The following is a 25,364-nucleotide window of genomic DNA, read 5'->3' as shown; positions in this document are numbered from 1 at the left end:
GGATGTAATTTTCTCTCCTTTCATTTCCTTACTTTTTCCTTTAATTTATTTTTGTGGTTTGTTATACCGCCGAACAAACCAAATCAAACGTCTACATCGAGAACCGAAATTGTCACCTAAACCGAAACTGTAAGAAGCAAAATCGAAAATCTTCACTTGAACTCAAACTGAACGAATTAACATAAAACGAAATCTGAAATCATCACCTGAAATCATTGGGAGAGCGCTGGCTGTGGGAAGAGCGATGGTCGTGGATGAAAATCCACATGTTTTTGTTTATTTATTAAAAATAATAAAATAATTAAAAATACCCAAATCGGTAAATATGTTTTAAAATACACCTAATTAATAAATACTTTTTGTATCTACACCTAGGGTGTGTTTGGGATTCCTTATTTTCTCCTTCCTATGACTTATGAATGTTTAATAAGTCCTTTTTATGTTTCTAAGGTGTTTGGGAACACATAAGGACTTTTACCTTTCTCGTTATCAACAAGGCTAAAAAGGGGGTTTCAATAAGTTGAGATTTGGTAACTTATCAACTTATTGGTTTGAATTTCCATTCCACCTATCTCTCTTTAACCATTACACCCTTACATCAATAAGCTAAACCAAACACTTTTTAAAAAACAACTTATTAATTTATTAGCTTTTAAGTTAATCCAAACACTTTTTTGAAAACTCTTTCTTAAAAAGTCATAAGTCCTTATCAACTTATCACAAAAAGACCTTTTCAACTTAAATAAGGAATCCCAAACACACCCTTACTTGAGATAAAACTCATATTATCATATAGTTGGATTTCACTTTATGTTTATTAATATAATATAGTTTTGAATTCTTTTTTAATAATTTATTTACTTTATTTTAATCTAAACTAAGGTTTTTAAAATTTATATTATATTTTATTATATTTTTAATGTCATTGCAATGTTTGTAATACTTGAATTCGTAAAAAACATTCATATATACATATTACTAAAAATAAAATAAAATTATTGTGACCCGTACATTCGTATGTACATATACGTATAAAAAACATTTATACGTATGTTTTATTTAATATATATATATATATTCCGTATCCGTATCTGGATTTTTGAGTTTTTGTCGTTCTCCGTACTCGTATCCATGTCCCATATTCGTTCCCGTGCTACATAGGTTTTAGTGTCCGTAAACACCATTATCCATATGGTGGTTGGTCCCCGGCTTCACAACTCAAAAGGCTAAAATACAATCAATTACCTACAAAAGCTTCTATGGTAATGCATAGTGTGACGAGACTCGATGTAATTTACTATATGATCGATTAGTTAAAAACCACAAAAGTTCTACAGTTAGACACATATACATGTGCATTCATTCATAATCATTACTATCTTAGCAACTCTATGACAAAATTGCGATACTGCATAGAACACTTATATACAGTGCACGTTACTTAAGATAACTAAAGCAGCAGAAAATAGAAAATGTTGCAATTACACAATCATGTTATCTATTACATTGAATACACTACTACTACGAGCATCATACGTTTGTTATCTCTGAACATGTTACTGATTCTGTGATCAAGCGATCAACATCCCAATACATATTATGTATAGAAACCTCAATAAGTTGCACCTTCTTTACATGATTACATCCATGCATGCTATAATTTATTAATTAACATCGGTATCCCCTATCTACATATTATTATTATTATCTCTTCTTCCCAGCTTGTTGAGCCACACTCCCATCAAACAGCTCTTCGATACACGTCTCAATATCTTCGGGTTGATAACGTACTTCTCCGTCTGCCTCCCCGGAGTAAACACCTGGCTAAACCTCCCCATAAACGACATATACGCCGGAATCACATCACCCTCAACTCTGACTGCAGCTGCTCATCGCTCACTACCCACGCCGACTGTGTTCTATGGATCTCTTCAAACATCGCGTTAAAGCTCTTAAACCTCTCTTTCAACACCGGCTTCGTCACTTTCCCGTTCACGCTCAATCCTTCGGGACTCAAACATAACAACAGCTTCGTCCATGTTTCGCGAGTGTAGCTCGTGTGGTAGTTTTGCATATCCGACGACTGTTTACGCACCCATTGGTCCCCCAACAAGGTCCGCATTCCCCCGGCCCCTTTTGTTTTCTGCAGGATGTAACTGCAGTTGTTCATCATGAAGATCAAACTTAATGATGAATCTTTGTAGAGACGTGATTTTGATTCCAGATTTGCGTCTAGTAAACCCATGATTTTGGTTAGCTGAAGTTGAAAAGGCGATCTAGATTCATCCGGTTCGTCGATCTGAGGATTTCCATCGTTTATTACAGTTATGTTTTTGTGATCCAGGAATATTTGCTCCAGTGTGTTACTATACTCGCAGGCATTTTTTAAATAACCCATGACGTAATGGTTTAGCGGATGCACATCTCTCCCGGGGACCGTTGTCTTTGTGGCATCCGATTTAATTGAGTTTTCCCGAGCACTGTGCGGATCAATGATGCTTCCGACTTGTGTTGGTGTAGCCACTGGCTGCTAATTATAAGCTCCTCCACTGCCTGGATGTTGTCTCGTAGCGCCTGGTAGACGTCGAGGAACTTGAATAGCTTCTCGGGCGATCGCTTGCAGACTTGCTTGAAGATGTACATCCATGAAGAGATTTCTTTCTCTATTGGCTCCCATTGCATCTTCTGGATTTTTCAAATTGTAGAAGTTTTAAGTTTTCTTCTATGGCTGATCTTCGAACAAACAAATATATTTCAACGCACTCTCTCTGGTGACCACCTCCGATCAAACCTTTTGCCAATTTTTTCAAATTAAATAACATCTCGTCTGAATATCCAAACAACCTGTTACAAATACACTATTTCAGGACTTCCTTAATTTTATATATCCAGCTCAAATCTTCAAAATGCAATTTCATATTTCTTCCTCCCTAATTAGTATTTTGTATCTTTATTAAATTTACCCATTTTAAATTATTTTATTAAAATTAGTTTATATAATGACTATTTTGTCTTTACTTTTACTAAAAACTTTATAATATATATATACAAAAAAATATACACTAAAAAGCAAGTTAAAACTGATAAATATGCAACTTTTACGGTATGGGTAAAACAATAATTTTATAAACTATGCTAACAAAATAAATCAATATATGCAAATTTAAAAAAAAAATTAATTAATGACAGAGAAATATGCATATTGAATTTTTTAGGCTACGTAAATATATAATTAAGGAGGGTTAACGGTGAGAAATGTTATTGTTTTTTGGAAAATTGGATTTTAATAATCCCAACTTTACGCAGTTGGCCGATAATAATCCCAACTTTGAATATAACTGTCATTGGTCCAAACTTTCACACTATTTGTTTTCATTGGACCTCCGTTAAAAAAAACTTAACGGCGTTAAGTTTTTTTCACATTTCAAACTGATATTTTAGGGCTTTTGATTGGAATGAGTATACGATTCGATTGATGTAAAACTTACCTTCAAACAGTGGTCCAAATGACTAAAGGATGCTTCAGTTCCGGTGTTTAAACTATTAATTAACAAAAATCAAGTTGTATGAAGCGCTGTTTCGAGTTAAGTTTTACATTAATCGATTCGTATTCTCATTCCGATCAAAAGCCCTAAAACATCAATTTAAAACTTGGAAAAAACTTAACGCGTTACATTTTTTTTAACGGTGGTCCAATGAAAACAAATAGCATAAAAGTTGGGGCCAATGACGGCTATTATCAAAGTTAGGATTATTATCAGCCAACTGCGTAAAGTTGGGATTATTAAAATCCAATTTTCCTTGTTTTTTTAAGTCATAAATTTGCAATTAGGGGGGAGGGGGGGGTTTGGGTGGTTGGAATATGTTGTTGTATTATTAATATAGGATATAGCTCGTGTAATACACAAGTGACTAAAAATATATAAATGTAATAATATACGTAATAACATACATTATTTATTCATAAGATATAAATATTGATAAATAAAATTATAAACACTTAGAAAACCTCATTTACTAAAACATTTAAAGTTACATTTGTAACTTTGATAGTAATTTTATAAATTGTAGTAGTATTATTAGTTAGCTATTTTAGTTGAATGGCACATGCAATATTGGTTTTTTTTTTTTAATAATATAGGTAGATAGATATATTATATCAATGATGAAAACACACATTTTTACCAAACATGTTGCAAGATTCAGTATTGTATTTTTTAATATTAACAAAACATACATATCAAAAAACAACGGCATAAAAGCATGGTTGGTTAAAAAGGTTGGAATTTAGCAGACACAAAAATATTGAAAATTATAATGAGTCCAAAAAAAAATAATAATAGCCTAACACATGTAATCGTCAGCTAAATTTTAGCCGACTCAGAAAAGTGTCCATTAAAATCGAGCTGACGGCTAAACTTTCTTCGTCAGTAAGATTTCAAACGACGCTTTTATGAGCCAACTAGAATTCAAGTATCGAGTAAATATTTTATTGGTTTACTTTGTGAGTTTTCAAATAATTGTGACAGCCTTCTTAACTAGTCAATTCTTATTGGTGAATTCTCATATGCCTATTTTATAAATGCTATAAGTACATGATTATTTTTGCAAAATGTTCGGTTAAAATGTATATTTTACTATTTCTTAAAACATATTAGTTACAATTTATTTTTTTATCAATTGTATATATGTATGTAAATCAATCAATCAATCATGCCCAGTAAAATTCCACCGACAGCAAAGCTATAAGTAGGGTCTGGGGAGGGTGGGATGTAAGCACACCGTACCTCTATCCAAAGGAATAAAGAGGTGGCTTCCAGAGAGACCCTCGGCTCTAAGTACATGTGTATGAAGCAAAATAAAAGAGATCAAAGTTTAACAGTTATATAAAAACTACTACTATTTATAATAATATTAATAATAAGATCACAGTTTAACAGCTATATAAAAGCTAATAATAATTATAATAATAATAATAATAATAATATATGTAAGGGAAATACCATTATGGTATGTGACCTAAATAAGTTAAGTCTAAGCCCTAAGGTATTCAATTCTCTCTAAAAATCCTTAACTTTAATTCTACTTCTCCACGAATTCCTATCCTCAACCATGTCCTCGGAGAGGTTTAGGTCTATCAAATCATGCCTAATCCTCTCATCCCAAGTCAATTTCGGTCGTCCTCTACCCCTCCTCCCCTCTATAGTAATGTTTTCTACGGATCTAACAGGATTCGTCGTCTGTCTTCTCTTTACATGTCCAAACCATCTCAATCTCCACTCTCTTATCTTGTCTGTTATGTTCGCCACCCCTAATCTCTCGCGAAACACAACGTTTCTTATTCGGTCTAGCCTTGTGTACCCACACATCCAACGTAGCATTCTCATTTTTGCTACATCCATCTTCCGCACTTGTGCCTTCTTGATGGCCCAACAATCTGTTCCATATAGCATTGCAGGTCTAACTGCCACCCTATAGAATTTTCCCTTTAGTTTAATCGGGAAACTCTTGTCGCACAATATACCTGTGGCTGCTTTCCATCTACACCATCCTACCTGAACTCGGTGGGTCACATCACTGTCTAATTCCCCATCGCTCTGTACAAATGATCCTAAATACTTGAACTTCGTTACCTGCGGGACCACCTGCCCTTCAATTGTGATCTGTGCGTCTTCATTGTCGTTTATCCCACCAAAATCACAGTGGAGGTACTCCGTCATAGATCGGCTAATCTTTAAACCTTTTGTCTCTAATGTTGTTCGCCACTCCTCAAGCCTCATGTTTAGATCTTGTTTTTTTCAGCAAGTAACACAATATTGTCTACGAACATCATGCACCATATTAGATAGAGTGTTACTCATGGTTTATTGTAATTAACTGAATCATAACTTCATAATTAGAAGAAATGATTTCACTGCATTTTCTTTGCAATTACCCACATTGTATATTCTATATATACTTGATTAATATTATACCTTATCAAGTTTTTATTATTACTATCCAACCAATCACTCCGTCTCGTGATCTCCTTTGATCAGTCTTTTGGCCAATTTATTCAGGTCGGTAACATCTCGTTGGAATATTCAACCAACCTGTAAATGATAAATATATTAAATATACTAGATATAACATATTTATTAGGTTAATTGTAATTATTTCTAACTTAATTTAATATATTAGTTAAGGTTTGTTGTAATGTTCTCTTTTATTTATAAATGCATGCATACACACTGCAATATATATATATGAGGGATATTTTGAGAACTTGATGAGTTGTAAGGACTTTAAGAACTCAATTTTAGACCACACATTTAATTAAATGAGTTTGAATATGTGGCTGAGATTAAATTTGATTAAAAAATGAATCAGGAGAGAGAATAAATATTTTTGATAATTACACAAGTTTAAATGTTAGCTACATATGTGTAATAAGTCGATTCGGAGTGTAAAAAATTACGGTAATTTTTTGCACATTACTTACACTTACGTATTACACATGTGTAAAAAAAATTCTAAAAAAGAATTTGTTACGTTGAGTTCCTTCGAGTTTTTAAAGCTCAAAGCAGTTCTCAAAAGAAATCAATCCTATATATATATATATATATGGGAAATTTAACGTATAATGAAATTAACGTGCTAATTGTGATAATTAAGTAGAGTAATTATATATATAAAAGCAAAGTAATTATGTAATTAAATCGTAGAGTAATTAGTTAATTACGATGTAAATACATAATCACTCTTCTTTTATATATAATTATTAAAAAACGAACATGAACATAAGCATGTTCGTTTCCTTAGGTTGAAGGGAGTGGTCTAGGGGTGGGTTCAGTACCGACATGAACACTACTCTACCAATCTCGGTACCTAACAAAAACCTTCCCAGTCCGCAAAATATAATAAAGAAGAAATGGAAGCATTTGAAAAGGAATTTTGAGATGGAGAATGGATTTTTGGAACACCATATGGCAAACTCGAAGCAAGATTCAATTACCACTTCACCACTCCCTTCACCCTTAACTAATAAATACAACTTAATTTATCCGTTTAACTGTTCGTGTTGGATCATTTTCCGGTTAGGGTGCATGGACATATATATATGTCCCATTAGTTTTCTTTTGATTCGTTTACATGCCTAATTTATTCTTCGTTGGTTATTTCCAGTTTTACTTATTATATAATAATTAATAACACGTACACAATACCGTCCTGTACCTAGCCCATCTTTCTCATGCTCAGATTCCTGTTGATTGGGCAATTCCGGCTCCGACGCATCTTGATCATTGCTCGGAAAAGACGATAGCTCTTTCGTCCATTGCCTGTTGATTGGGCAATTCCGGCTCCTACCATCTTGAAGAGGTAGGTCCCAGCAGAGCCCAGTTGGACCCGCAAGACTCATCTTGAAGAGGGACGTCTGCGCAAGGACCAACTGGTTCCGCAGGAGCCACCATGCTCAGAGATGAAGACCTTACGCGCAGTACGCCAGCTGTTCCCGCAGGGAAAGCCTCCCAATGGTGAAGTAACCCGCCTGTCCCCGCAGCTGCGGATACAAGCCATCAGGGAAGGCTACCCGCACTAATAGCAAGGCTACACGCACAAGGCACTAACTCTCAATAATTCAGTGTCACCTGAAGGAATGAGCAAGGCGGGAATACTCCCGCCCAAATGAGCCAGTCCGTATGCTTCTGGAAGATCTTTTGTACTATACCTGCCAAGGTATGGACAAAATAGACAAGATCTGACCAAAGCAGCCCATGAACCAATCACAGGGTGACAGCTCACCGACAACAGTACGAGGAGGAGCATGCTCTAGTATTGTTTGTCACTATTAGCCGCTGCCTACTCACCAACCCTTGTCGTGGCACGCACATAGCCTGCAGTTGGGGGAAAGGGAACAGTACACACCCGGCCTTGTCACTATCAGCCGCTGCCTACCCACCAACCAGCATGGCACGTGCATAGCCCATAGTTGGTAGAACAGGAATATTATACAGCTGGCTGTACCTGCTTGGAAACCTACCTTCGGCTATAAATACTCCAACACCTTGGAACGGTAGGGGGATCTGGTATTTTACCTTCACTAGCTATTTCTCTCAATATACACTTATATTCAGAGTAATCTAGTCTGATTCTCACGCCGGAGGGTGGTCACAAGGAGGAACCCCCCCTTCTCAGTGACGAGCTCACGGTGTCTGTTTTGCAGGTCATCTGAATAACATCCTTCTTTGCCGGACCTAACCCTCGTGGGAAACATTACTTAACCCCCAGATTATCCGTAATCTGCCCGGGGTCACTTAGTGTTTCTTCATTGGCGCCATCCGTGCATAAAAGCTAGAACTAATTCTTAGTTTTTCAAAATTTATGAAGAAATGGTTAACGTTACTCCGGTCCCAAGGCCAGTAAGTGACCAGGAAACCCCGGTAACCACAACCCCAGCCACTGGGGGGAACACCGGCGGTTATACAAATTTTACGAACACTACCCCGGTCACCCAAGCCGGGGCAAGTGAAGTAAACAATATTTCACTGGGGTTCACTGATGCCCAGTTGGAGAAACAGGCGAGGCTCCCTCGCCAAACACTCGATCAAGTTAAGGCGTGGGCCGAAGCACGTCAGAAAGAGTTCTAAGCTGAGTTGGATGAACGCTTGCGTTCACTCCAACAGGCTGACGAATTCGGAAATACTCGACAACAGCTCAACATGAACAGTGAGTGCGAATACTCGGACAATGATCGGGAGGAATACGACACTGACGCAAACCCTCGCCACAGGGCGAAAGGGAAGCGTAAGGAAACGGAATTCCAACCAAGAAGGAATTTTGGAGAAACCTTCAAACCAAGGAACGCGGGAGGAAACCCACGTGACTTCTCTAAAACCTTTAGACCAACTGCCGCAAATGCGGGAAAGTCCAAGTTTGCAAGGGACATTGCGGAAGCAATCGCCCCGAGAAGTGCCAAACAGATGTCCAACATCGGCACTTATGATGGTCTATCCGACCCAGACGATCACTTGAACAGATTCATAGCGGGGGCAACCGTCAGTAACTGGACGGAACCCACGTGGTGTTATATGTTCCAAATGACGCTGGTTGGAGCGGCCAGGGCGTGGTTTGATCGTTTACCAGTCCACCACATCTATGATTGGGCGGACTTTCAACAAAAGTTCAGCCAACACTTCAGTCAACAGAGGAAACATACTGAAGAGCAGTGGACGATCCTTAACTGCGTGAGAGAGGAAGATGAATCTTTACTAGACTTCATCACTCGCTTCAACTCCAAAAAGCTGAGTCTGGGCGACATAAGTGAAGATCTTGTTCGCGCCGCTTTCATCCAGGGTGCCGAATACCCAGAGCTTATCCGCACGTTGACGGGTAAGGACGGCATGCCATCCACATGGGATGCCATCATGACGGCGGCCAAGCGCTTTGCCGAGACGGAGAAGCAACTGGGTAGGGACCTTCCCCAGAGTACACATCTCTACACGCAGAGGACCAGAGAAAACAATGTTCGGATCGCCCGGCAGAACAAAAAGAGGAAGCTAGGTATTTGGCAGTCAAGGGTAAACTTTGACACCTCATCCAGCTCTCGCCCTCTTGTTGGCGGAAGGGATAACACGCACCCTTCAGGCCGAAAACACCGGTGGACGCTACTCACCAAAAGCGTCACGGAGATATTTGCCACCGAAAAACTCCCATGGCCAAAAGCTCAAATGATCCGGCAATGACCTAATGCGGATCAGAGCAAATTCTGTAACTTCCACGGGACAAAGGGTCACAGTACAGAGGAGTGTACATCCTTGAAGGATATTGTCGAAACATTCGTCAAGGATGGAAGACTTGCACACCTTGTGGCATCAATCAAGAATGGAGGAAGGAATGATAACCGGTATAAAGGCAATGGACGAAAGCCCGTTGACATCAGCATCCACATGGTTCATGGCAACATCAGAGGAAGAAAAAGACGAACGACAGAACCATGCGAATGGAAGGAAGCTGAGGTGCGCTTCCCGCGAGTGCCAGGAGGACCCAGCAAAGAAGGCCCTATCGTCATCAAAAGCCAGCTGGGGCATTACATAACTTCCCGCACTCTTGCTGACAACGGCGCCTCGTCAACGGTTATGTACAGGCAGTTCTTCGACAAGCTAGACGACGAAGACAAAGAACGCCTGGAAACGGTTTACGCCTCAATGGAAGGGTTCGACGGCAGCACAAACACCCCCCTGGGTATCCTATCTTTCCCCGTCATTCTCACGGACGGGAAATACTCCCGCACAGAAGACGTGGACTTCGTCGTAATGAGGAAGCCACATCACACATACGACATTCTCTTCGGGAGAGACGGGATGGCAAGATTCAACGCCGTGGTATCTTCAGTCCACGGCATGATGGGATGGCCAACTGCTGAAGGTGTAGCGATGATCACCGGTATCCCCCAGGTATGCATCGCATCCGTCTCATCTAAACCCAAACCAAAGATGGCTAAACCAACCATCACCGAACCAGAAAAATGGGCCCTCAATGGCAAACACCCTGACCAGGCTGTTACAATTGGCCCAACAATCGCTGATCCTACACGCACCTTACTCAAACGCTTACTACAGAGAAACGCTGACGTCTTCGCGTGGACACCAGCTGACATGACTGGTGTACCTCGAAGTGAAGCAGAGCATAAGCTCAAGTGTGACCCGGCTTTTACGCCAGTCATACAAAAGCGCAGAGTAATGGGGGCGGAACAGGCTAACGCGTGTAGAACCCAAGTCAAGGAACTCCTTGACGCGGGCATCGTACGCGTTAGTAGATATCAAACATGGGTTGCAAATCCCGTTATGGTACCGAAGGCTAACAAACAACGGCGCATGTGTATAGATTTCAAAGATTTAAACAAAGCATGCCCCAAAGATTGTTACCCGTTACCCGAAATTGACCTAAAAGTGGATTCATTAGCACCGTTTCGCCTTAAATGCTTCCTTGACGCATATAAGAGGTACCATCAAATCCACATGGCTGTAGATGATCAGGACAAAACCGCATTTCGGACGCCCGATGGCACATTTTGTTATCAAATGATGCCATTCGGACTTAAGAACGCAGGGTCCACATACCAACGCCTGATGGACAAAGAGTTTCATGCCCAAATTGGGAGAAACTTGGAAGTCTACATGGATGATTTGGTCATCAAAAGCCCTAAGCCAGAAGCGATGTTGAAAGACATCGAAGAAACTTTCAACACGCTCAGAAAGATAAACATGAAGCTCAACCCGAGCAAGTGTTCCTTTGGGATGGAAGAAGGGAAGTTCTTGGGAGTCATTGTTACTAAAGATGGCTTCAGAGCGAACCCTGAAAAGGTCGAAGCCATTATCAAAATGGAATCACCTACTACCATCAAGCAAGCTCAGACACTGAATGGACGCCTAGTCGCACTTAACCGCTTTTTGTCAAACCATGCGGATAGGTCGTTCCCATTCGTGTCAACATTGAGAAACTGTTTAAAGAAAACGCACTTCCGCTGGACACCAGAAGCGGAAGCAGCTTTTCAGGAAATTCGGTCATGCTTGATCGAACTCCCAACGCTCACAGCACCAGAAGCAGGGGAGGAATTAATCATATACCTTTCTGCCACAGATAGAGCAACCGGGGCAGTCCTGCTAGTAGAGCGAAAAGGTATCCAGATGCCTATTTACTATGTTAGTCGTGTCCTAACAGACGTAGAAACCCGGTACTCCACCTTGGAAAAATTAGTCTTAGCACTTGTACAAGCTTCACGCAGACTGAGACGATATTTCCAGGGTCACCCAATCACCATTCTCACCAACTTCAAACTCGCAAACGTTCTAGGCAAACCCGAACTATCGGGACGTCTAGCCAAATGGGCAATTGAGTTGGGGGAATATGCGATAAAGTACAAGCCAAGACCAGCTATGAAAGGCCAGGTCCTGGCCGACTTTATTGCAGAAGTCCCCGCTTCGCGGGAGAAAGAGTGCCAGGAGGAGGCTCAACCCTCCCTAGCACAGGACATCAATGATGTCTGGCGACTCTACACTGATGGAGCAGCCAGCAACGAGGGTTCAGGCGCAGGGTTGAAATTAACCAACCCAGCAGGCCAAGAATACACTTACGCTATTCGACTGGACTTTCCAAGTACGAATAACGAAGCCGAGTACGAAGCATTCTTGGCAGGGCTGAGAATTGCGCGTAAAATGGGAGTGAAAAACTTGGAAGCCCACGTAGATTCCATGTTGGTAGCCAATCAGATAAACGGAACGTACACGGCCGTGAACGACACAATGGCCCTGTACCTTGCACAAGCAAAGACCCTTATGCGCGATTTTAATGATTGTAAAGTCATACACGTCAAGCGTAGCGAAAACAAATCTGCGGATGCGTTAAGCAAGCTTGCATCATTAGCCTTCACCCATTTGGGAAAGGACATCCGCATTGAACTCCTTGAAGCACCATCAGTCCCGCATAAGGAAATTTGTGTCATCCAAACCGGTACAGAAACGTGGATGACACCAATAATAAATTACCTTGCAGCGGGTATACTACCAGAGTCAAAAACTCAGGCAAGAAAAATACGTTGTAAAGCATTAAACTATCAACTCATCGATGACATCCTTTACAGACGTAACTTTCTTGGCCCACTCTTAAGATGCGTGGACAACCAAGATGCTGACTACCTCCTAAGGGAAGTACACGAAGGCATCTGTGGAGTACACGCAGGTCCACGCGCTGTTGTATCTAAGTTAAACAACGCGGGATACTTTTGGCCGGGGATGCATACGGATGCGCTGGTATACATCAGAAAGTGTAGGTCTTGCCAGCTCTACGCACCTAACACGCATCGCCCGAAGAATGAACTTGTTCCAGTCACCTCTTCATGGCCATTTCAGAAGTGGGCCATCGATGTGACAGGCCCATTTCCTACAGCAGCAGGAAACGTTCAGTTCCTAGTGGTAGCCATCGACTACTTCACCAAGTGGATAGAAGCAAAACCCTTAGCCCAAACAACCGCAAAGCATATTAAAAAATTTATTTGGGAATTTATTATTTGTCGTTTTGGACTTCCACAGACTTTGGTGAGTGATAACGGCACCAACTTTGCTAACAAGAAGCTACGAAAGTGGCTAGAAGAACTTCAAATCACCCACACCTTTACCTCAGTGGCACACCCGCAAGGTAACGGTGAGGTGGAAAGAGCAAATAAAAGCATCGTCGAAGGCATAAAGAAAAGACTCCTGGAACACAGATCCGGCTGGGTAGACGAAGTTCCACACGTCCTTTGGGCAAACAGAACGCTGAAAAAGGCCAGTACGGGAGAAACCCCGTTCAGCCTCACTTATGGCACTGAAGCCATGGTCCCAGTCGAAATTGGTCTACCCTCACCAAGGGTCTTGATTCAGCCAGAAGACAATGATGCGGAAAGACGGTTAGACCTTATGCTAGCCGAGGAACGCAGAGACTTAGCCGCAGCGCGTGAAGAAAACTACAAGCGACAAATGCAAAAGTACTACAACACGCGGGTAAAACTCTGCAACTTCAATGTAGGAGACTACATATTGCGTAACAACGAGGCTTCAAACCAAGAGCGCCCAGGAAAACTGGCACCGGTCTGGGAAGGACCATACATTATCAAAGAAGTTTTGGGAAAAGGCGCATACCGGCTCGAAAGGCTCGATGGCACTCCTATCCCAAGAACATGGAACGGAGCTCAATTACGCAAATGTTACATGTAGATCAATTCCAAATTTGTAAAGAAAAGGCCTAGAGCCACTTCTAATGGAAATGATTCTCCCTTCACATTGTGTTGATAGCCTTACCTTTATATTTATGAACTTCCCATGCTGATATGCTGGTATTCATCGCATAAATATGGGAAGAAGTAAGTCGTTGCGTGTGGAAGGCGGCAAAACCCGCATAAACACAAAACGGTAAAAAATTTCTAAGGAAAACCTTCACGCAGGTCAGCTATAGGTGAGGTTTGGTCATCCCAATAAATGAAAGTGACGGTCCTACCCGCACAATCATGATAAAGGAAACTGAACATTGACCTATTGGCAACCGCGCGTCGAAAGGTTAACTTATTCAAAACACTTAGAAAATTTCAAAGGAAAAGATGAGGAAAACTTCCACGCAGGTCAGATATAGGTAAAGTTTAGCCATCCTACTAAGTGCAAGTGACGGTCTTATCCGCACAATCACGAAAGAGGAAGCAAAAATTTAACTTATTATCTGCCACGTTGAAAAGTTAACTTATCTAAATACTAAAGAAATTGCTAAGTTAAATCAAAATATGCGTGAAATAAACAAGGCAAGGCATTAGCAAATAATCTTTATTCCATCAAAATTCAAATATTACAAGAATTGCTGGGCACATACCCGCATACAAGGATATAAATCTATACAAATCTATACAAGTATAAATCTATCCTAACGGTGGGAAGGGATCTCCAGGTTCACACTTCAGGACCACTTCCTCCAAACCCACTTGTACCCGCACCATCAGTTGGCTGCGGCGGTCCAAGGAAGGTCTTGAGAATAGCTAGCCCATCATCAGCGGCAGCAACTTCGTTCACCTTCTCCACCACTGGATGCGGGAAGGCGGCATACTGGTTCACTGCTTGGTCATAAGCAGCTTCAGTATCCACGTCATATAAAGGGAAGTTGGAAGGCGGGATGCCCTTCTCAACGAACCCTAGACCAAGCAGGAAGCCAGCCTTTTCCCCATCCTCATGAGAAGCGTTGAGGGCTGTGCTCATGGCATCGTCATAAGACGTCTCCGTGAAGACCCGATACACAACCTACAAAACAGAAATATATCAAAAACTCTTCTAAGGAAAAGCGTAAAGATATTTAAAGTTACACATACCTGGGACAACGCTTCTCGAAGAAGCCATTCCTTGGTAACCAGAGCCTCCTGCAGGGCAGCTTGAGCTTCATCACGGGCGCGTTCGGCTTCGTTCTTGGTAAGGTTGGCAAGCAACACATCTTTGGCTGCAGCCTCTTCGACGCCCTTTAGCTTACGCTCAGTGTGGTCAAGCACCCCCCTCTGGTCCAAGATCTCTTGGAGCTTCTTGGCATCTTCCATGGCCAAGGCATCATGAGCCTGCTAGAGCCTCTCCAATTTGGCTTTAAGTTCCTCATTTTCGATGCGTAGAGGCTCAGCAGCAGCTTCAGCCTTAGTGGCCCTCTCGGTTGCGTTCCATGCAGTTTCCTTGGCCAGCCTAAGCTGTTCGTTAACAGCTTGGGCAGCCTTGGAACGGGCCTCCAGACGAGCCTGAACGTCAACCTCAAGGGCCTTGAAGGCCTTCTCCTTTTCCGCAGCAACGGCGGCAAGCTTCGCGTTCTCCTCCCGGATAACCCGCGCCTGAGCCACTTCAAGGCTACGCGCCGTCTTCAACTTGTCGTTTTCACGACAAAGTAGCTCGACGCGCGGCTGCATCCGGGCGAGAAGGATTCGGAGCTCGTTGGACAGCCTACCTTCCTGGTAGCTGGCCATGGCCTCCCCCAGCGCACCGCTTGGGGCGGCGTGACGCGCCCATTCGACGCAGTCCTCAGCAGTCCGGAGGGTCGTTCCCCGGTGGATATTCCACCGAGGAGCGTACACCTCGTTGGAATCACGAACTGCAATAAAACAAAAAACAGTTAAGAGAAAGAAATGATGAAAGGGATATAGGCCAAAATAACCCTACGCACCTGTAGGGTCGACAACAGGCCGATAGCCACCAAACCCATCACCTGAACCTAAGGGATATCCATCCAAAAGGTCAAGGAGACGGGAAGGAGGCAAGGATTGGCTAGACGCCCCAACCCCAAACGTACCTGAAGGACTGGCCGTAGTCGCAGGCGCCGGAGGAGACACGGTGGAGGCTGCCGCGGTGGAAACCAACGGAGGTGAACTCACCGGAGGTGAACTCACAGCCGTGGCCGCGGCTGCGGAAGAACCCGCAAGAGAAATCACCGCCGGCTCAGTGACAGATTCGGTGAAAATGGCACTGACAGCCGGCGGGGATAAGGTTACAGCTGGAACAGTTGGCTCAACGGGATGAGCAACTGAACCAGTACTGCAAGCAGGCGTAGCCGCCTGGGTCATCGCCTCGGGTAGGTTGACCAAACCTACCTTCATGGGTCCAGAACCGCTCATCCCCGCATCGCTTTGGAATGCAGTTGCATCCACGCCTGCATGAATACAAGACATTAAAAACATTGCCAGAAAGATATGAAGTTAAAGCTATTAAGGTTACACTTACGAGTCCTCTTGAGCTTGAAGGTGCGAACAGGCGGGGACGAACCCGATGGAGCCGGCCTCTTCACGCCGGTCACCGTCGTCGTCCGGGGCTGCTCGGAGGTGACAGCCGTCTGAACCTCCGGAACAGTTGTCTCACCACCAGGGTTCCCCGCCACCTCCTCACTTTCGGTCTCTGAGTCAGACCGATTCACCGGATCGGCAGTAGAGGCAACCTTCGCCTTGCCCTTCCCGCTGGCAGTCTTCTTCCTCCTCGCCAAGAAAGGACCATCTGCGGATTCCTCATCAGAAGATGACAAAATTAGAGGAATTCCCGCAGAGGTTTCAGCATTGACAGGGCGAGGGTTAAAAAGTTCTTTACCTGGCCGCCTGGCGGGTAGACCTCCACGAACCGATCCGCCGTTTGCTTAAGGATGGGCAACTCGTTCTCGTCAAGAGCGCGAGTACCCATCCGAGCGGGACCACCAGCCTCCTGCGGCTGCAGGAGAGACTGCAAGTCGTTTCCCTCTGAAAATAAAGAGATGGTTAGAACAAAAACCCTAACCTAGCAAATAAAATAAAGCATACCATAAGGGACAGAGTTCAAACCGTATTCGAGGACGATCGGCACTTGCGGAGTCTCAGAGCCGGCATCCTTCCATACCCGGCTCATCCCGAGCATCACCATCCCGGACTCCGCAAACCGGTAAACCGGAGTCTGGATCCGGGAAATCTTTGAGAACCATTCCGCCTCCTGGTAGTTGGAGGCGTGAAGGTTGGGGAGTGCTCTCCCGTTCTTAAATGTCATCGCAATAGGGACGACACGGGCAGAGATGTAGAAGAACTCCCGCTTCCAAGACCGAAGACTACGCTCGGTGGCGCAAATCTTCAGACCCTTGATCCGGTTGACCAGGGTGTACCACCCTTGGATGCACCTCCAGGAGTAGAAGGTCATCAGGCGGTCGACATGGGGCTCTACACCCATAATGAGGCACACCCACTCGAAATGGCGGATCTTCGCGATCGCCATTGGGTGTACCTCCGTCAAGTGTACACCGTGTCTCTCCAGAACACTGTACACAAACTTCGTCAATGGGAACCTCAGATTCCCATAGACGAAGAATGCAGCGTACACCCCTATCTTGCCCTTGGGGGCATCGTACACCGTCTGATGAGGCTCCGGAAACTCAGGCTCGAAAGGCTCGAGCATGAACTTCCGGACGATGTACTGGTAGAGGTCAATAGGAAGAGCGCACTGGCACTCGCCAGCAGTGCTCTTGTCGTCCTTTTCGGACGTCGACGTCGGGTTCTCGACGAACAACTCAGACTCCTCGGCAGTGGCCTCAAAATCACGGGTAGAAGACATGTTTTGGATGTACAGAACAATGATTTCAGAAGAATGCTCGACGGAATAGTGAGTATTCGCCGGAAATCGTTTAGAAGATGAAGAGAGAAGTGAAAGTGTGGACTAAGGTGCACCCTCTCGCCCTTTATATACTCATCGCAATTAATGCGATGAATTTAATGTGGAAGAGAGAGAAATCGCAGGTGCAATGAAACTATGACACGTGGCAAAGAGCAAGCTGGCAACAGCTGTTGAAAGGACGCGTGCCATTAATTTCGCGGCCACGCGCCCGAAAAATAGCGCCCACGCGCCTGAAAAGGCGCCTGGAATGACCATATACTGTCACGTCGCCATAACTTCCTGCACGTCCTGACGCTGTCAGAAGAAACCGTCGGACGACGTTTCAACAGTTTGGACTGTTCTTATCCTTTCACCAACTCTTCGAATTTCAAAAAGATTCAAAAGTAAGCGGGAAAATACCCCTTACCTTGGCAACCAAGTAATTATAAGACGGGTGCAGGTACAGTGTCAAGGCAAAACCCTTCACATACTTAGCACCCGCAGGGAATGGACGCCAAGAATACCTTGGAAGTAAGATAACTATAAGACGAGTGCGGGTACAGCGTCAAGGCGAAACCCTTCACATACTTAGCACTCGCAGGGAATTGAAACCAAGAAGGATCTTCTGGGCCATGCTTGCGGAAAGGAAAATAACATCCCCGCATAGCGGGAACGTTGAGAACTAGATTGTTTGAAGCTCCAGGATGGAATTGGTTCTTTAACATAATTGATCACTATGTTTAAAACTACCAAAACCTCGTGGAGAATCTACAAGTGAAACTCAACGCTACTGACTTGCGAGGAGGTTACACACCTACCTGCATCATACCCAAAGATCAAGCAGAAAAGTCGGGAATTTCTGCACGTGACATTAGGGAAACCGCGGGAAAAATCCCCACGGACAACCTTAAAACTAAATCCTTTTCAAAACTCCTTGCTTAAGTCCAAAGTTCACCTCACTTATTAACAATTCATGAGAAGAACATTGGACTGGGGGGACTTGAAGAGGTAGGTCCCAGCAGAGCCCAGTTGGACCCGCAAGACTCATCTTGAAGAGGGACGTCTACGCAAGGACCAACTGGTTCCGCAGGAGCCACCATGCTCAGAGATGAAGACCTTACGCGCAGTACGCCAGCTGTTCCCGCAGGGAAAACCTCCCAATGGTGAAGTAACCCGCCTGTCCCCGCAGCTGCGGATACAAGCCATCAGGGAAGGCTACCCGCACTAATAGCAAGGCTACACGCACAAGGCACTAACTCTCAATAATTCAGTGTCACCTGAAGGAATGAGCAAGGCGGGAATACTCCCGCCCAAATGAGCCAGTCCGTATGCTTCTGGAAGATCTTTTGTACTATACCTGCCAAGGTATGGACAAAATAGACAAGATCTGACCAAAGCAGCCCATGAACCAATCACAGGGTGACAGCTCACCGACAACAGTACGAGGAGGAGCATGCTCTAGTACTGTTTGTCACTATTAGCCGCTGCCTACTCACCAACCCTTGTCGTGGCACGCACATAGCCTGCAGTTGGTGGAAAGGGAACAGTACACACCCGGCCTTGTCACTATCAGCCGCTGCCTACCCACCAACCAGCATGGCACGTGCATAGCCCATAGTTGGTAGAACAGGAATATTATACAGCTGGCTGTACCTGCTTGGAAACCTACCTTCGGCTATAAATACTCCAACACCTTGGAACGGTAGGGGGATCTGGTATTTTACCTTCACTAGCTATTTCTCTCAATATACACTTATATTCAGAGTAATCTAGTCTGATTCTTACGCCGGAGGGTGGTCACAAGGAGGAACCCCCCATTCTCAGTGACGAGCTCACGGTGTCTGTTTTGCAGGTCATCTGAAGAACATCCTTCTTTGCCGGACCTAACCCTCGTGGGAAACATTACTTAACCCCTAGATTATCCGTAATCTGCCCGGGGTCACTTAGTGTTTCTTCACTAGCCCATCTTTCTCATGCTCAGATTCCTGTTGATTGGGCAATTCCGGCTCCGACGCATCTTGAACATTGCTCGGAAAAGACGATAGCTCTTTCTGCTTGTAATTCTGATCTCCATCATTTGAAGTTTGATAATCATCCATAATCAACTTGAATTCATCCTCCAATATCGACATTGCACGATGCTGGATTCCGCTCATACGGTCAATTGCCTCGGCATAATGCTGATCCAAATGAAACCTAGAGAGGGATTTAATAAGCTTATTTGTTCGATCAACCGATTCTATGAAACAAGATGATTCGTCCTCTTCAAGCTGGATCCATCTTTTGGACCCGGATTCATGTACAACCACCATGACTTCAAAAAGATTTGCAATGATTTGAATAGATTCTATGATTTCAGATGAGTCCGGTTGATCATCATCACCACCATTTAATAAAGAAAGGCATTGATCTATTTTTTCGTGTAGTTTACAATCCGGATAAACCGACGTGGATTCGTTGTCAACTTTTGTGTTTTGATCGTCCATTGATATGAAGAAGCTAGGTTATGATTGTTGGTTGTGATTTTGAGAAAGAGAGAGAGAGAGAGAGGAGATGAGATGCATGCATGCATGATTTTGGAAGTGGAGAAGATAGAGCGTAAATGGTGGAGGATGGTTAGTTAAAATTATGACAATTTTGTAAATGGCAAGATAATATTGTTGCTTCCAAGGTAATAATAATAGAGTAAATATAGGAAGTTTTTGCACGTATATTTTTGTAGAACGAGTTTAATATTTGACGTATAAAAACTACCGAAAATTCGTAACATCTAGTACGTAAAGCATATATATATATACAAAGGGGGAAAAGGGATATAAATAAAACCAATTAAAAAACTGTAATGTATTAAAAGCGTCTTAAAATTGAAAGCAAGTTATCAACCCGTTCTTCCAATATGCTTTATATAGTAGTATAAATTATTCAACATGTATTTATGTGTGAAACCAAAAATGTATATAAGCATCATTAAATACAAATTTGCACGAACGTGAAATACCATATATAGTTGAAAATTTAGAATCAACAAAGTACCTCAACATAAATGGTTAAAAAAACAAAACAAAAAAGAAAAGAGAGTGACTTCAACATAAATAATACTACACAAGCGAGAGGCATGTTTGAACTCCTAACATTTAGAAGTTAGGGAAAGAAAGCTTAACCATTGTAGTCTATATCAACTTTAGATTTATCATTTGCAAGTGTCATAGTAAAAATAACCCCGAGTGTTACCTAAATGTTGATTACATAAAAAATAATTGAATGTCACATGTCATGCTAGCTCTATTTTGTCCAACGTCATATAACTATGTCATGTCCATCCACTAAACATATGACTTAGGAGCTAGTAAAGTCAAAACCCTTAGAAACACATCCAAATCACATGGGGTCAAAGCACCCCATAATCGAATCGAAAGACAGGCAAGGCAATACACACAAACAAACAAACAAACAAACAAACAAAAGGGTAGTTAAATTACTTAAATCAACATATGATCTATTATTTAATATTTTTCATTAAATGTGTCAAAACAAATGTAGAAAACAAAAGAAAATGTGAGGTGACAAGTAAGTAAAGGCGACATCACTATATATGTATTTGTATTTCAAGTAACTAAAGGCGACATCGCTATATATGTATTTGTATTTCTTGAATAAATTAAATAAATAATCCTCCGTAAAGCGAAATGAGTTTATCGAGAAACATAAAGTAACAAACACCAGAAACCCTTTTTCTTTCTTTCCCCTGTGAATCCATCTTCAGTCTCATCCTCCCAATCAAACCCTAAACCACTCACTCACTCACTCACTCACTCACTCACTCACTCGCCGGAAGGAATAATAATAATAATAATAATAATAATAATAATAATAATAATAATAATAATAATTATAATAATAATAATAATAATAGCATTTCCGCCTGACGTAGAATTGTAGATCTGGAAACGACTGAGTGAAAAGATGTACGTGGTTCCTCCTCCGAAGCGCTCAGATCCTCTTTCTGGACCCGATAACTTGAGGATTTACCACGCCTGGAAAGGCAGCAATGTAAGATCAACACATTTATTATTATTATTATTATTATTTTACGCTAAACCTAATTGCTATTACCTATTTAGTTTCTACAAACTGTTATCTAATCATATCATGTATGAGCTTTCAGATTACCTGGATTTAGGGCTGTATATTATTCCTATTTCTTTTCATCCTCCCTTAATTTTTCAATGAACTGGTGCTAGGGATTAGCCAATGATATTGGAATTCTCACATAATCATCATTTCCAACTGAGAACCAAAATAACAAGATATAAAACCAAATTGATTTAAGCATTTCAACACTACTATTTATCTTTTCTGGTACATTGCATTGCAGATATTCTTCTTTCAGGGTCGCTTTGTATTCGGGCCTGATGTAAGATCATTGGTTCTGACCATATTCCTCATTGTAGCTCCTGTTTCGGTCTTTTGCCTCTTCGTGGCTAGAAAACTCATCTTTGACTTTCAAGACCATTGGGGTGTATCAGTTATGGCTGTTGCTGTATTATTCACAATTCATGTAAGTTCCTCTGTGTTACTCAATATTGCAATCTCATAACTGTTTATTCTTCATATGAATATTGAGTGTTTGAACATGATCATAACAGGTTTTAGTACTTCTACTTTTAACCTCGGGGCGGGACCCGGGCATCATACCACGAAACGCACATCCACCTGAACCAGAAGGGTATGATGGTAATACTGAAGGTACTGCTCAAACGCCACAGTTAAGGATGCCTCGTATCAAAGAAGTTGAAGTTAATGGCATAACTGTAAAAATCAAATATTGTGACACTTGCATGCTTTATAGACCTCCCCGTTGCTCACATTGTTCTATCTGCAACAATTGTGTTGAACGGTTCGATCACCATTGCCCTTGGGTTGGTCAATGTATAGGCCTGGTAAGTCTACTTCTCATTAACAGAACTTTAGATTTTGTTTGAAACTAGTTAGGGTTGGTCAAAACGCGTTCGGTAGTCGTTTGAGATATCAAAAAGGCTTTATTTTGACTACAGTTTCGTTTTCAATAAAATATATATTGAAAAGTTAGGGAAAAAAATTTAAACATCGTTGGAGTTGGTCCACATGCGCGCGGCTGGAATTATGTACATCCATATATACAGTATGTCCTATCAAAACACGTGCGGAAGTGATTTACGATACCAAAAGTAAATAATTTTTTCTGAATGCAACTCCGTTTTCAACAAAAGTTATATTGGAATGTTGAGAAAAAAAATATTAAACATAGCGGTGCATTTAGAATTTTTAAATAAACGAAGAAAAGTTATCAGGGAAAAATAAAATCAAATGGGTTAAATATTCTATATAGTATAAGGGGGGCAAAGTTGAAAAAAAAGAAAGAAATAGATGGCAAGCTGTGACAGGTCAACTTACTATTTATGATTTGGTCTATGTGATTGCAGAGAAATTATCGATTCTTCTTCATGTTTGTGTTCTCCACGACTCTTCTTTGCATATATGTTTTTAGTTTCTGCTGGATTTATATAAAGAGGATTATGGATTCAGAGGATATAACATTATGGAAAGCAATGATTAAAACTCCTGCATCGATTGTGTTAATCGTCTACACGTTTATAGCAGTGTGGTTTGTGGGTGGTCTTACCGCCTTCCATTTATATCTCATCAGTACGAATCAGGTCATCACTCATTTTCCTTACTTTATAACTTATTGTCTTACAATAAGTATAAAAGTTAATGATATCGTTAGTTGATCGTCGCCACCACATAAAGGTGGCTGTATCGTCCCATTTACCTAGGTTGCTTTGGATAATGTTTTCTCTTGACTCGAGGGTAAAATAAAAAATAAGTTAAAGAAAATGGCTCAAATGGATTAAAAGTTGCTGAAAGTGTATTCCTAATGCATAAACCTTCTAATCATTTTAATCAGCCAATGATATTATTTATTGAAGTAATAAGTTTTTTGTAATCGTATTTGATATTATCAATCACATCTGGACGATAAGTTGACTCGTTTTGACCTATGCATAAAAATTACCCATTTTAATTCGTCAACCAACTGGCCAGCCAATTCATTTACCTAGAATGAATTGATTTGGATTAAGTTTTCTTTTACGGATAATTAATAGAAAATAATTTTAAAAGAAAATGGCTCGACTGGGCTGGACTTGTTGAAAGGAGTGCATTTAATTAGGGGACTAAATGTGCCAAGCCGCTTGTGAGCTACTAGTGATCAGCTTGTTAAAAGCTCAAATTGAGCTAACCTTAACAAGTCGAGCTCGATATTGAGCCTTGTAAACAAGCCAAGCCTGATCTCGAGCCTAAGAAACCAGACAAGACAAGACGAGCCCGAGATCGTGCTGAGCTTGAGCTTGAAAATACCCATGAGCTGAACTCGAGCTTGAAAATACCCATGAGCTGTGCTCGAGCTTTAGAAATAGAATTTGAAACAAGCTGAGCTTGAGCTCAAGCTTTCGTAAGTTAAACTAGTTGAGCTTAACAAGCCGAGCCTGAGCTCAAGCCTTAGAAACGAGCCGAGCCCAAACTCAAGCTTTAGAAACGAGTCTAGCCCGAGCCAAGCTTTAGCTTGAAATACCCATGAGCTGCGCTCAAGCTTTAGAAATAGAACTTGAAACCAGCCAAGCTCGAGCTCTTGTAAGGTAAACGAGCAAAGATTGGCTCGGCTCATTTACACCCTTAATTTAATGCATAAACCTCATTACAACGTTACTATTAAAAATTACAAGAACAATACTATTTATGAAACTTGTCACGCCTTCAATCCCTAAAATGATTGACTGAATCCTTGCAGAATGACAAATGTCACAGTAGCCTATTTTGACCAATACCCAAACTACTTATTATCCAACCCGAAATACCTGCTCATTTTACTACATCGAACTAAGCATCTCATATAATTTTTGTTTTCATCTTATATTTGCAGACTACATATGAGAACTTTAGATACCGATACGACAGGCGAGCGAATCCCTACAACAAGGGAGTTATACAGAATTTTGGGGAGATATTTTGCACTAAAATTCCTGCATCAAAGAACAAGTTTAGAGCATATGTTCCAAAAGAACCGGGGATCGGAGGCCGGTCGGTTGGTGGTGGGTTCGTGAGTCCAAACATGGGGAAGGCGGTTGAGGAAATTGAAATGGGGAGAAAGGCGGTTTGGGGTGATGGCGGGGCGGGGATAGACCACCGAGAGGGACAGTTGAGTGATAATGAAGGGTTAAATGCTAAAGAAATTGGAATCGGTGAAATGTCACCGGAAATAAGAACAACGGTTGATGAAGGCGACCGTGCTAATATTATTCACGCGAGGCGGTCTAGTTGGGGTCGGAAAAGTGGGAGCTGGGAAATGTCGCCGGAAGTTCTAGCCTTGGCTTCGAGAGTGGGTGGTGGAGCGAGATCACGGCATGTAGAACCGAGGTTGTGATAGGTGGATTAACGAACCGTGGTAGATAGGAAGTGATGTTTGTGTGTGGATTTCTAAGATGCTTATTGGTTGATTTGTAAAATTAGTTGTTGTGGGACTGAGTGTGTGCATGATCTTGATTTATATATGTTGGGATGAAGATCCTCTAATGTTATGATTTGTTAGTTAAGTGAAAGTATGATGTGTGGTTTGGTTTCCTTAATTAATGTGGCATTTTATCTATAGTCCCGTTGATTACTTTTTAACGTCTTATTACTACGTTTCTAACAGTTCATCAG

General features: G+C 41.9%; 1 protein-coding gene and 1 pseudogene across 1 annotated transcript; one reads left to right on the top strand and one right to left on the bottom strand.

Annotated features, from left to right (window-relative positions):
• Positions 1–1,631: 1,631 nt before the first annotated feature.
• LOC143538375 (exocyst complex component EXO70C2-like) lies at positions 1,632–20,247 on the bottom strand (annotated as a pseudogene).
• A 1,340-nt stretch (positions 20,248–21,587) lies between these two features.
• On the top strand, positions 21,588–25,288 carry LOC143538378 (putative protein S-acyltransferase 7). The gene is made up of 5 exons (XM_077031951.1): positions 21,588–21,674; positions 22,000–22,182; positions 22,271–22,564; positions 23,087–23,320; positions 24,586–25,288. Exons 1-5 carry the CDS (start codon positions 21,588–21,590, stop codon positions 25,084–25,086), a joined length of 1,299 nt encoding a protein of 432 aa, XP_076888066.1. The 3' UTR covers positions 25,087–25,288.
• The last annotated feature ends 76 nt before the right edge of the window (positions 25,289–25,364 follow it).

The sequence above is a fragment of the Bidens hawaiensis genome, unplaced genomic scaffold (genome assembly GCF_021521415.1).
Source record: "Bidens hawaiensis isolate Kalapana, Puna unplaced genomic scaffold, B.hawaiensis_p1.1 tig00011614_1, whole genome shotgun sequence".
Lineage (NCBI taxonomy): Eukaryota > Viridiplantae > Streptophyta > Magnoliopsida > Asterales > Asteraceae > Bidens > Bidens hawaiensis.
This window is presented reverse-complemented; position numbering and strand designations above follow the sequence as displayed.